We start from the raw sequence: 11637 nt of genomic DNA, 5'->3' as shown, positions 1-11637 counted from the left end.
TTTGTTGTAGTTTTCACTCGTTATTTCGCATGAAAGCGCTCCTCGAGTGAAGCATGGCAGTGCAGGCGGCTGGCTACCAGTTGCCCGGCCATAAAGTGAAACGAGTTTGAAGAAGCGTACGTGGCGTGGCGAGCCAGCGAGCGAACGAACGAACCGCAACTAATGCCCGGCGACATGTGCAATTCCGATTAATACTCGTTGATAAACAAGTTATTACTGAATTAATCGCTAGGTGTTGCTGAGACTGAAACAATGCCGCAACACAAACACCCATACAAACACATATGCATACAGCTACACGCACACACGACTATACATGTGCATGCACAGGGGCATAAAATAATGCCAACAAACGAATTATTGCGTGTGTTTGTGTGGGAAAGTTATAGTATTGCGATTTAGTCAACGTAAATTCCCCAGCGCTGCTGTGTATGCCTGTGTGTGTGTGTCGTCACTACTTTACATTCATGCTCAATACTCGTATATTTTTGTTTAGCATGTTTGGTATGCTTTTGTGTGCTGGCATAGTTGTTTAGCTGCTTGAAAGCTTAAATTTATGAGCATATAGGCTCAAATTCCATTTGATTTTATAACCAAATCACTTCGGCTGTCCATAAACAGGAAATATGTTAACGGCTAAACCGAACCCAGAGAGATACATTTCAAGGTTCCACCACGTTTCTTAAAGCAAAACGCACAAACTTCAAATTTGATGGGAATGCTTGTATTACCATGCGAAAGAGCATTCTTTGCGTTTTCTTCGAAATTATCTCTTTCAAATGTTAGCCGCAGCTACGTCTGAGATGATCCATCCGGAGCGAGCATTTCGACTGGATAACTGGTCAGAGTGATACGCGGTCTCTTTGTTCCCAGGCCTGTGTCAAAACGGCTTATGTGCCCGCATAGACTTTAGACTTTACATATCCTCCACATGCAAAAATCTAATGGTGTGATATCACGCACAGATCCTGGTATCCAATTTACCGGCCGAAATCTTCTAAAATTAACTGCTTACTGAAATAATCTCTTCAAAGGTTGGCCGTGGCTACGTCTCAGATGGGCCATCCATTAAGTTCAATTTTCGATGAGCATTTCAACTGGTATCTGGCGAAGGACACGCGTTATGTTTTGTTCCAAGGCCTGAATTACGATTGAGAGCGATTTTGTCTGCATAGACTTTAGACTTTACATATCCTTATAAGAAGAAGTTTAACGCTGTGATATCACACGATCTTGGTGGCCAATGTTATTGCCCAAAACAAAGAAATTATCTACTCACGAAAGTATTCTCTCAATAAATCCATTGATTGATGCGTTTGTATCAGAAACGCGATATCTCTAAAACTGAGGGACTAGCATATATTTTAAAAAGCCAGAAGTTACCTTCTGGCGGTCAGGTTATGTGTTTTATAACCTTATAATCCTCAAGTTGCAGTGTGGAGAGACTGTTTGCAGTACCGCAAATTTAATCTATATCCTCGGAGGTGTTCGGAGCGAAGCCTGCGCAGTGGACCGAAGTCTATAGTATTCCTTCCAGACCTCTGCAAACTTGACTACCGCTTCCTAATACGAGGAATATATGTCGACCCTTCGTCGGAGCATTTTCTGTGCTCCTCAAACCTACCATTAATGCAACAGAATTTTTTTGCTGATTCCGTATCGCATCACAGCACTACCTACCTATTCAGCCGCCAGGATTTGCTTACCATCTGCGTTACCATCTTTAACTGGTAACTGCGCTTTAAAAAGTTAAGTTTTTTTGTTGCTTTTCGTGGAGGATGATTCCGTTGCCATAGGAAGTGAGCTTCCCGAGGTACTGTCCAATTTTAACCTACCTTCATCCACTTATGTTTTGCTTTTGTCGTTTAATCTCGGCATTAGCCTGCCTGCTATTTCTGCAGGGTGTCACTCTCGCATACACAGGTTACGGAATAACTTGACCACTCGCCCATTGATTAAGCAAATTCAAAACCATCAGTTCTGAAATCATGGACCTGATCGGATAGGCGATATTTTACGGCATCCTCTCTTTCTACCTCTTGACAGCTTTTACAATAGTCACTATATGGTATCCTTAGTTTCCTGGCACGTCTGCCAATAAGGCCATCCAGTCGACCACTACCAACTTGGCTCGGGGAAATCTCCCCAAACTTGGCCTTTCAGCTGACCCCTGTCTCTTGGCTGACGCGTTTGCCTCTATTGTAAGCTTTTCATTTGTTGGCGGTTGCCGCTGCACCCTTCTCAGCCTTCTTTCTTGCCTTCGCCGGTTCATCGACCTTGAAAATAGGCAGACGCTTTACTAGCAGCAACAGCTTTGGTATCTCCATCTCTTTCCTGCTTAACAATCATCTTTTGGTTAGAGAGTTTGATTTCGGCTGCCGTTAGTGTTGTTAGTTTCTTGGAGCCGGGCTTAGTTTCAACTGCCTTTCTAGCGCCAGCCTTTGCACCTAGTCCAAGTTTCGTTCCTGTCTTTGTACTAGCAGTGTTCGAGCTCGTTACAAATGTTGTTCCCTGTGCGGGAAAACTACTTCCCTTTGTGTTTTTTTTAGATCCGGACTAGTTTGATTCTTGTCTGTTGTTTTTGTTGCTTTACTTCATAATTTAGATCCACGAGTAGAGGGGATAGTAAGTCCGCTTCCGCATAGTCTTCCTTAACCACTTAAATCCATCTCATTACGGAAGGCGTCAGGTGTAAGTAAGCTCATTTCGATTCCGGGCTATTTAAGGTCCTCCAGTTAGGTTGATCATTGGCGCGTATAGCATGACACCTTAATCCAGTCTGTGCTGTATCCTAACTATAGTAACGTTTTCCATTATAATGCCGGTAACAACCCGTCCCTGCCTTCCATGTGATACTGTGTTATCTATTAACAGTCGTAACTTATGTGAAAAGTTAATTATGAAAATCAGCTGAGCTTAACTAATATTTTATAAAATTAATTGTGTGGAAATCTCTTCGGAAAAAAGTGTGAAACATGAAATATAAGAGTCCTTAATGTACTGTTACAATTTTCACCACACAAAAAATTAATTAATAGCGTACATTTTATCGCAATTTCACGTCAGTGCTAGAAACATTTTCCACTAACGCAATTATAACCCGATTTGGCCGAATCTCCAAGGACCTTCATTAAGTATTTATTCAAATTTTGTGTATAAATCGCAATTTCTCATTTAAAAATGTCCCACAACGATGGCGATTAGTGTGTGCTTAGTATACTTTTGTTGTTAGTCAAATAAATATCACGAGAGTCATACATTATGTGGCATGCAACAAGCACCATTATTGTAGCGGAGAAGGGGAATTCAAATAAGATTATTGCACACAAGTCGGATGGAATCGGAAATTGTATAAACAGCGACCAAGTTATGAGTAATGAACTGACGAGCAGCGGATGGCAAGCGGACAGCCGACAGCGGATAAGTTAAAAGCGGTTTTATGTGCCACACACACGTCAAAAGCAGGGGAGTGCAAAAGTTAGATATTCTCAAGAGTGGCTAAGTGTGGCGTAGGTACAGGGAGGTGGAGCAGACGCGGCGCGGAGCAGGCGCAGGGCGGCTTAAAAGCTTAATGAATACGCTGGTGTTGCATGCAACCAAAAACCATGTTTGCTGTTCGTTGCAAGCATTAGGAGCCGGTTTACAATGTTTTGATTCATTAAGCGTAAATATTTTGAGATAGCGGCGTAAAAAGGGGAAATGCTTGGGGTCGCGCTGCGATTGTCAATCTAAATGTTGTGCATTTGCGTGCAACCAAATGGTTTATAACTGCAGAAACAATGCAGCAAGGCAACAACAAGCGCTGTGTTGCGCGCTGATGACAATCAGACAATGCGCGTGAAAAAACTGACACTTCCCGACATGGGTCACTACACAACGCGTACGGTCAGTGTCGTCAGAGGACTCATTCAGCGCGGTCAGTCGAGCGGAAGTTGAAACGCGGTAACAGTGCGCTTTAGTGCAACACGTCACGCACAATAATTTCCGTTTGCAATAAAAATAATTTCACTTTCCCCGCTCCGCGAGAGTGCGAAGCGAACGCAATGCAAGTGAAACGCAGCGCGCAACGTGTGCAGAGTGCGCGTCTACGCAACACGCTATTGCTAGCGGCATTTTTGCTGCCGCGCTTCAGCGCGTGTGTTGCTATAGCCGTAGATACGGCGGACGGTGGCAGCAGTAAGCTGCAGTTCGAGCAGCCAGCCCAGCCGCTGCAGGATCACACGCAGACGCATTTTTTGCCAAATCGCACGGGAATTGTGCAACTTTTCGAATGGAAGTTTGCCGATATAGCGACGGAGTGCGCACAGTTTTTGGGTCCGCAGGGTTACGCAGGTGTACAGGTGCGGCGCGCTTTAGATTTATTATAATGTTTTTATGTTTACTGTATCTCACTAATGCAACGCGCGCTCTTACAGGTTTCGCCGGTCGCGGAGCATTTGGTTGTGCGCACGAAGTCCATGCAGCAACCGTGGTGGGAACGCTATCAACCGCTCTCATTTCAAATTGTGTCGCGCTCTGGCGGCGAGGTCGAGTTTCAGCAAATGACACAAGCTTGTAATGCCGCCGGTGTGCGCGTCTATGTCGATGTGGTGCTCAATCATATGGCAGGCGCTTACAATCACGCGACAGCCAGCGGTCAACAGTTGCTTGAGGGTTACGCCGGTTCGACTGCCAATGCCAGCTCATATGAGTTTACTGCGTTGCCATTCACTAGCCGTCACTTTCATAAACCATGTACGTTGACAAATTATATGGATGCTCATGTGGTGCGCAATTGCGAGCTGAATGGTTGGCCCGATTTGAATCATTATCGTCTGGATGTACGCGCTAATTTGACGGAATTTCTGAATCGTTTGGTGGACTTAGGTGTAGCGGGGTTTCGTGTGGATTCGGCGAAATATATTTGGCCGATTGACATTAAGGTGAGTGTGGAGTGAAAGAGGCAAACAATTTGATAGAAAAAAATGTTACTTTGTATGTGTGTAAAATTCCCGGTCGATGTCCAAAAAACTGGGGAATATGTTCGGGTTTATCTATACACAAACTGTTAATATGGCGAAATACCTTGGGGTATTCATGAAAAAAAGGTTTCATGGAGGACGAACATTGAGGAGAGGGTAGGAAGGTATCGGTTTGTTTTTTATTCCTGTATGGGTTATAGGGAAATGGTGGGGAGTCTTACCGAAGGTGGTGATTTGGCCCTTCGAAACCGAGATGAGGAAGCTCAAGACTTTTCGGAACACTGCACACCTAACTATGTCAGGATGCCTCTTATCGAACATCTGCATAGTGCAGACTGTAGGCTCCCAGTTAAGGAGCATAATGAACTCCTTTCCAAGCAGTACCTGCTAGGGTGCTCTCACAGGAAATCATCCCTGCATTCACCTGTTTGGAGCGTACAACGTCTAGGAGCATCAATAGGTTATACCTTACCTACGTCGACTACATCAAACAACACGCCGACCAGACTTCGGACGCATTTACTTCCGACAAGTACTAACCGCCATTCACAGTGGAGCCATCAACACCTTCACCGACTCCCTCTTGTTGAAGGGTGTACTTAGAGTCAAATCACCACCCATTGCAGACGAAGAGCTCGAGTTGCCGCGAGAAACGAGAGTGACCCTTGTACAACTTCGTTCGGGATACTGCAGTTGGTTAAACTTTTACTTATCCGGAATAGACCCCCAACATATCTAATATATCCTCCGTGCAATGAGTCTCTGTATGGCACTGGCCACCACTTTGCATGTCAAAACTACTCATCTGACACCGCTCTTCCTTTGGCCCGACCCCGTCTAAACAGCGCTTTTCTTGGGCCTACCATTGTCGACGACAACTTATCCAATCCCAACCGTCCTAACGGGGTTTAGGTACCCGTTTCAACAACAACAACATGGACCTAGATATATTGTTCTCATTAGAATGGGACCGAGTTGGATCTTTATTTGCGTCTTTGTATTCCTTGAGACTTCACGATTTCTTTGACTTAGAGTGGAACCCAGGAGATCTTTTGAACTACTCGCTACTCACTACTTAGGAAAGTTCAATTTGCCGCAATCGTAAGGACATTGGACATTGACAGGAAGGAAGAAGAAGGACATTGGACAACAGGCGCGAGTTTGCAACATCTTGATAGTCTTACCTTCGGCGAACCAGATGACATAGTAGAAACTGGTATTAGCCGTATCAACGAGGTTTGTGATAGACTCAAAGCTTTTTGTCAATTCGTAAGGGTCTTATGACCTATTATATAGGAATAATAGGTACTGGACTGATGGACTGGCGATCTAAGTTGCTTAGGCAAGATCATTGTAAGGATCGACGCCATAACCTATATACCATACATATGTTTACTGAACAATTTTATTCATCACCTTTAAAACGTGCAGATTTCATTATGTCAAATTCTCTGACAGTCACAGTCAAACAGCTGAGAAGGTTGTCAATTCATTTTTATTGTAGCTTTTTGAGTTAAAAGAGGTTATATGGTGGAAAAAGTCAAATAAGCTAGAGGAATCAAAATTTCATCTTTTTTTATTATTGACATTTTTAGGCCATTAAATTTGACATAATAAATACTGTGCATTAACTTTAATTTAAACCAAGGCTATCAGTCAATTAAAATTACTTTTTGACCATTTTGGCACTTTCAGCTACTTTTCCAGGGCGTCAAAAATCTGAATAGTGAGGCTTTTGATTTTCCCGAAACCGCGCGTCCATTTGTTTACCAAGATGTCGTAGACTTGGGAGTTGACTCCGTATCAAAGTAAGTGTATAAAATAAACTAAGCTGTACTGCATAGCCAGACAACGAAGGAGTAATATTTAAAATTGCCACTTATTTTCCTTCCAGAACGGAGTACTCCAGCTATGGCATGGTCACGGACTATTTGTATGCCGCCGTTTTGGCTAACATTATCAATGGCAGGGCGCCGCTGAGCACACTAATAAATTGGGGCCCTGCAATGGGGTTCCTGCCACATCAGCAGGCGCTCGTCTTCGTTGACAGTCATGATGGACAGCGAGACCGTAACCTTTTGGGCGCTAATCAGCTGATCTCCTACAAACAACCAAGGAAATACATCATAGCAACCGCATTCATGTTGGCACATCCATATGGACGGGTTAAACGGATTATGAGCTCGTATTACTTTGCTGCACAGATCCCTGAGCAAGGACCGCCATTCGAGGAAGGTAAGGAGCCAGAGGCGGATGCTAAGGCAGATGCCAGTGTGACAACAGACGATGGTGAGGCAGCAGAAGGTAGTGCGGTAGCAGAGGGTAGTAAGGCAACGGAAGAAAATGTAGAACCAGCGAAAGGTGACGAACAAGCAGTTGAGGTAGATGAGAATGCGGCAGAGGGAGAAAACAAGGCTGCAGAAGTGGAAAGGGAAGCAGCAGAAGTGGAAAGCGAAGCAGCAGAAGTGGAAAACGATGCGGAAGAAGTAGACACCGTGGTAGCAGAGGGTGTTGATGATGCTGCAAATGTTGTTGCAATCTCATCACACATACGCTCACCGACTTTTGATGCGGCGAGTGGACGCTGTGAGTATGCATCTGGTTGGGTGTGTGAGCATCGTTGGCCGCCCATCGTACAAATGATACAGTTGGTGAATACGCTTAGCGAAATGGAGGATGGCGTCATGAATTTTCAAACGGGCGGTCCGAATCACATAGCCTTCTGTCGTGGCAACAAAGCATTCTTTGCGTTTAATAGCGATCTACAGATGGCTTATGATGCCGATGTTGAGACTTGTCTACCGAGTGGTACGTATTGTGATGTGATTAGTGGTGGACGTGTGGAGAATGGTGTATCCAGAGTGGATTGTGCAGGCAAGCGTGTTACAGTCGGTGCGGAGGGTAGAGCGCATATTATGGTGCCAGCTGTGTTGGGCATTGATGAAGAGGGCGCTGCGGTCGGAAGTGATTATGATGAAACGGATGTGGATGCGAATGATGCCTACGGAATCGCAGCTGGTGCGGACGGAGAATTTGGTGTGCTGGCCATATATGAAGGATCGAGATTAGATAACGAACCGCAGACAGACGACGGTCAAGCATCGCTGGGTGGAGATGAAGACAAAACTGTAACTGAAGTCGTAGCAGATGATGAAGAGGACTCGGTTAATGCAGAGAGTGTAACGGAAACAGTGGATGTGACTAAGGAGGTTGTGTCTGCTGAAGAGTTGGAAGATGCAGTGGTAGAGAAGAAGAACGCTAAGCTTGAGGAAGTCGCAACCAATGCTAGCGTTGAAAATGATAATGCAGAAGTGGAGATACCAGCTGTAGATACCGCTGCAGCCGACGAAGTAGCTGAGGAACAAGTTAGCGAAGAGGGAGAAGATGACCAACCAGCAGTTGACGAAGAAGAGCCAACAATAAATGGAGACCAAGAGAAGATGGACGAAGCTGAGGAACAAGTTAGCGAAGACGGAGAAGATAAGCAGCCAGCGGTTGACGAAGAAGAGCCAGCTGTAGGCGTAGACCAAGAGAAGATGGACGAAGCAGCGACAGAGCCAACTGAAGAAATAGTAGTCGCCGATGATCCTGCAGCAACAGATGCGATTAACAGTGAGAATGCTGTATCTAGCACAGAGAACACATCAGATGAGTTAGTCGTAGATCCTCAGTTCGATGAAGGCGCAAGTAATGATGATGATACAGTGACAGAGGTTGATACAGCTGCAACAGAAGCGAGTGGAGATCAATTTGCTCGTAATGTAACTGGAATGCGAGTTGGCTTAGTAAATATAGAGAAAGTCGTTAAGGAGCTCGAGAATAATGCGGGTGACGATAATGGATCAGGAATAACGACAGCTGTGAAAGACATGGCCGATGGCGTTGCAGAGAAAACTAAGGAGGTAAGTTCCCTCTAACTCTGAATTTGGGTACTTAGATGATTACGAGCCTGAGCATTTAGGAATCCTCGGATATTTTGACCTCATTTTAAAATACTTGAATTACCATGTCGCCGAACCTAGCCTTGGCTGTCGCTTCTCTGCTCACATACCTTCGAGTGATGCATGACCGGGAAGGGCTCAGTGGAGGAGAGGGGCGGTGAGCTTTTTTACGGTTCCATCCAAGCTTGAGGTGAGGGTTGTAGGAGAAGTGCACTTTCGCAAAGTTTGCAGCTCCAACTTAAGGCTTCCTGAAGTACTGTATAAGTAGAGGTGACTGCCATTAAGGTAGATTAGTTCTGGCATTCGCTTCTCTGCTCACATACCTTCAAGGGGGGCATGAGTGGTAAGAGTTCGGGGAAGGAGAGGGCGGTAAGCTTTCTTATGGAAGCATCAAAACTTGTAAGCCTTGACGAAGAAGTACACTATTGGCTACATTCCATTAGCTATTAGGCTTTCTGACAACTAAAGCATCTTCCAAGCGGAGGTGACTGCTATAATGGTTGTAGTAGAGTTACTGCTCGAGAGTGCAGCCTTCTTCAGAAGCCATCCTATCCGATAGTATGAGATCGATATTAGTCTTGAGTTCGCTGACTGTGCCCTCAAGACTAGTGAGAGATTGTCTAGATTCCTTATCATCGAGTTATTTTTATTTTATTCATTTGGCCACAGAGTATTGTGAACGGGTAGGAGTTCAATAGGTTTTTTGTGGTTCACTACTGGACAGTTGGGACTGAGACCAAATAAGCAAGTGCTGGTCCTTCAGGGTAAATTAAAAGGTGTCCAGTGAGCTCAGCTCTTTCAGCAAGGAGCCTTTTTCAACGATTCAAGGAGCTCTAATTGGCCACTGTCTGATGTGGATTTACGCAGTAGGATTGAATATTTTGTCGGCTGCCAGTAGCATCAACTGTTTGAAAGAGGATGAGATAAAGTCATCTCAACAATTCCCCTCCGAATGTACCGTTACTGCCAGATCACGGCCCAGCCCAGTAAGAATAGTTCGAATATAATTGGGGTTTCAGAGATACCGACACAAATCGAAACGAAATAAATTTAGCTTTGAAGTCCAATAAGGCTTCGCATGATATTAGAATAGTGTTCCCAGCTCTGAAAGTGTTCTGTGCTGTGTAGAAGAAATAATTTTCATCGTTCAGTTTGGAAAATAAGATCGGTTCGGAAATTCCGATCAATATCTCGAAAACTGAGTGACTGGTTCGCGTATATACAGACAGATGGACGGAAGGAGAGATTGGTGTTTTCTTTTTCTTTATTTGACGTAGATATCGCTTACGAGGTTATAGATGAGCTTTCAAAAGCCAGGCCGGTTTCTTCCTTTAATTGGGAGTGTTTCTTACGTGGCGGGTCCCAAATCCAGCGCACAAACTTGGGGAGGAGTGTTTCGTTTTCACACTTTAGTTCGCTTACAAACGGATGTTTTTTTGGCTACATAGAGGATACTTGGTTTAAGACCGGAGAGACATACATATGTAAACTATCGTCTCAGGCCTTTCCCAAGTGAATGGTGATTTCTTCATTTGCGTGAACTTTTTAATAGGACTCCATCCTGAGACTGACATACAAGTACATGACCAAAAAACTCAGCTCATCAAGTTGATCATCATATACATTTTATGGGGTTTCCGACATTTCTTTCCGATTGATAAAATCCGTGGCTAACTTAATATACCCTGTTGAGGGTATAAAACTTGAATCAAATAAAAAAAATATTATTTAAAAAATACACTTTTGTTTTACTCTTTTTTCGTTTTATTTTCTCATCCTCTCAGGTCATTGCCAAGGCCGGCTTCAACAATATGGGCGCACGCAGCACACAAAGGTACGAACTGCCCTCGGCGAAATCTTCGCTAACAATCAATCCACGTTAGTCACCAATACAATAACAACAACTAATTTATTTACTCTCCCTTTCAGCAAACAATTTTGCAGTTTACTGATACTAATCAGCAACATTTTAATACATTTGTAGAGCACTTAAAGCGAGCGATATGAGAAAAGTGAATTTTCACTTTATTTCATTTATTTGATATTCTTTTATTATACATACGTATGTGAGTATTTGCCATTTCTACGAAGCCATTTGCACAAAATAAATGTAAAATAAACTAGAAAATTGCAATTGTCAATTGCTGGTGGGTTGTTGGTTGTTGTTGGCGCATAGTGATCGTTTTCCTTAGATAATGTCCACTAAGCAGTTAAAGTAGAAGAAAAAATGAGCAAAGAGCCGGTCAAAAGGGTAGGCAGTTCTAAGTGCAGCAACAAAAAACTTACCTTTAGTGCCCGGCAAACCCCGCCGCGCAAAGCCACTTATCGCATGTTGACCATCAGCGCGCACAATGGCAACCCACAGCCTCGGAGCCACACCACAGCTTACCTCTTACTCTCGCAAGCGAGCGCCAAATCGCGATTGTCGTAATGCTCACTAAGTTGCTATAAATTGAAAACGGAAATAAAATGTAAAGCATTCAAGCAGAAAGGGCCGCACAAGCGGTGAGTCAACTGCAAATCGGAACGGTGCAATTCAATTTCATTGCATTCCTGGGCACAGCCATTCATACACACCCAGGGAGGCGCACTAACTGGCTCATGAATTGAAGAGTTATTTAGCGGCAGGTTCATACTTTTGTTGTTGTTGTTGCTTTTATGTACGACCATTTGCATTGAAGTAGTTACAAGGCTGTGCATTACACCTCAGTTTGCTAATAGCCTACCTCTACTAC

At 44.1% G+C, this 11637-nt stretch overlaps 1 protein-coding gene across 1 annotated transcript; it reads left to right on the top strand.

Annotated features, from left to right (window-relative positions):
* Positions 1-4043: 4043 nt before the first annotated feature.
* LOC120771885 lies at positions 4044-10931 on the top strand. Its single transcript, XM_040100143.1, has 8 exons — positions 4044-4340; positions 4416-4922; positions 6657-6769; positions 6856-7265; positions 7302-8326; positions 8417-8863; positions 10687-10736; positions 10832-10931. The coding sequence occupies exons 1-8, from the start codon at positions 4044-4046 to the stop codon at positions 10884-10886; spliced, it is 2904 nt and encodes a 967-aa protein (XP_039956077.1). The 3' UTR covers positions 10887-10931.
* Positions 10932-11637: the final 706 nt, after the last annotated feature.

The sequence above is a fragment of the Bactrocera tryoni genome, chromosome 3 (genome assembly GCF_016617805.1).
Source record: "Bactrocera tryoni isolate S06 chromosome 3, CSIRO_BtryS06_freeze2, whole genome shotgun sequence".
NCBI classification, from domain to species: domain Eukaryota; kingdom Metazoa; phylum Arthropoda; class Insecta; order Diptera; family Tephritidae; genus Bactrocera; species Bactrocera tryoni.
The sequence above is the reverse complement of the archived record's forward strand: the minus strand, read 5'-3'. Positions and strand labels throughout refer to the sequence as shown.

Excerpts from the sequence above, each read along its gene's own strand:
- LOC120771885 (XM_040100143.1), top strand. The coding sequence starts at position 4,044 with ATGCAAGTGAAACGCAGCGCGCAACGTGTGCAGAGTGCGCGTCTACGC. Across the intron at positions 8,327-8,416 it reads ACGAAGTAGCTGAGGAACAA|GAACAAGTTAGCGAAGACGG; the intron begins GTTAGCGAAGAG and ends GACGAAGCTGAG. Across the intron at positions 10,737-10,831 it reads GGCGCACGCAGCACACAAAG|CAAACAATTTTGCAGTTTAC; the intron begins GTACGAACTGCC and ends TCTCCCTTTCAG.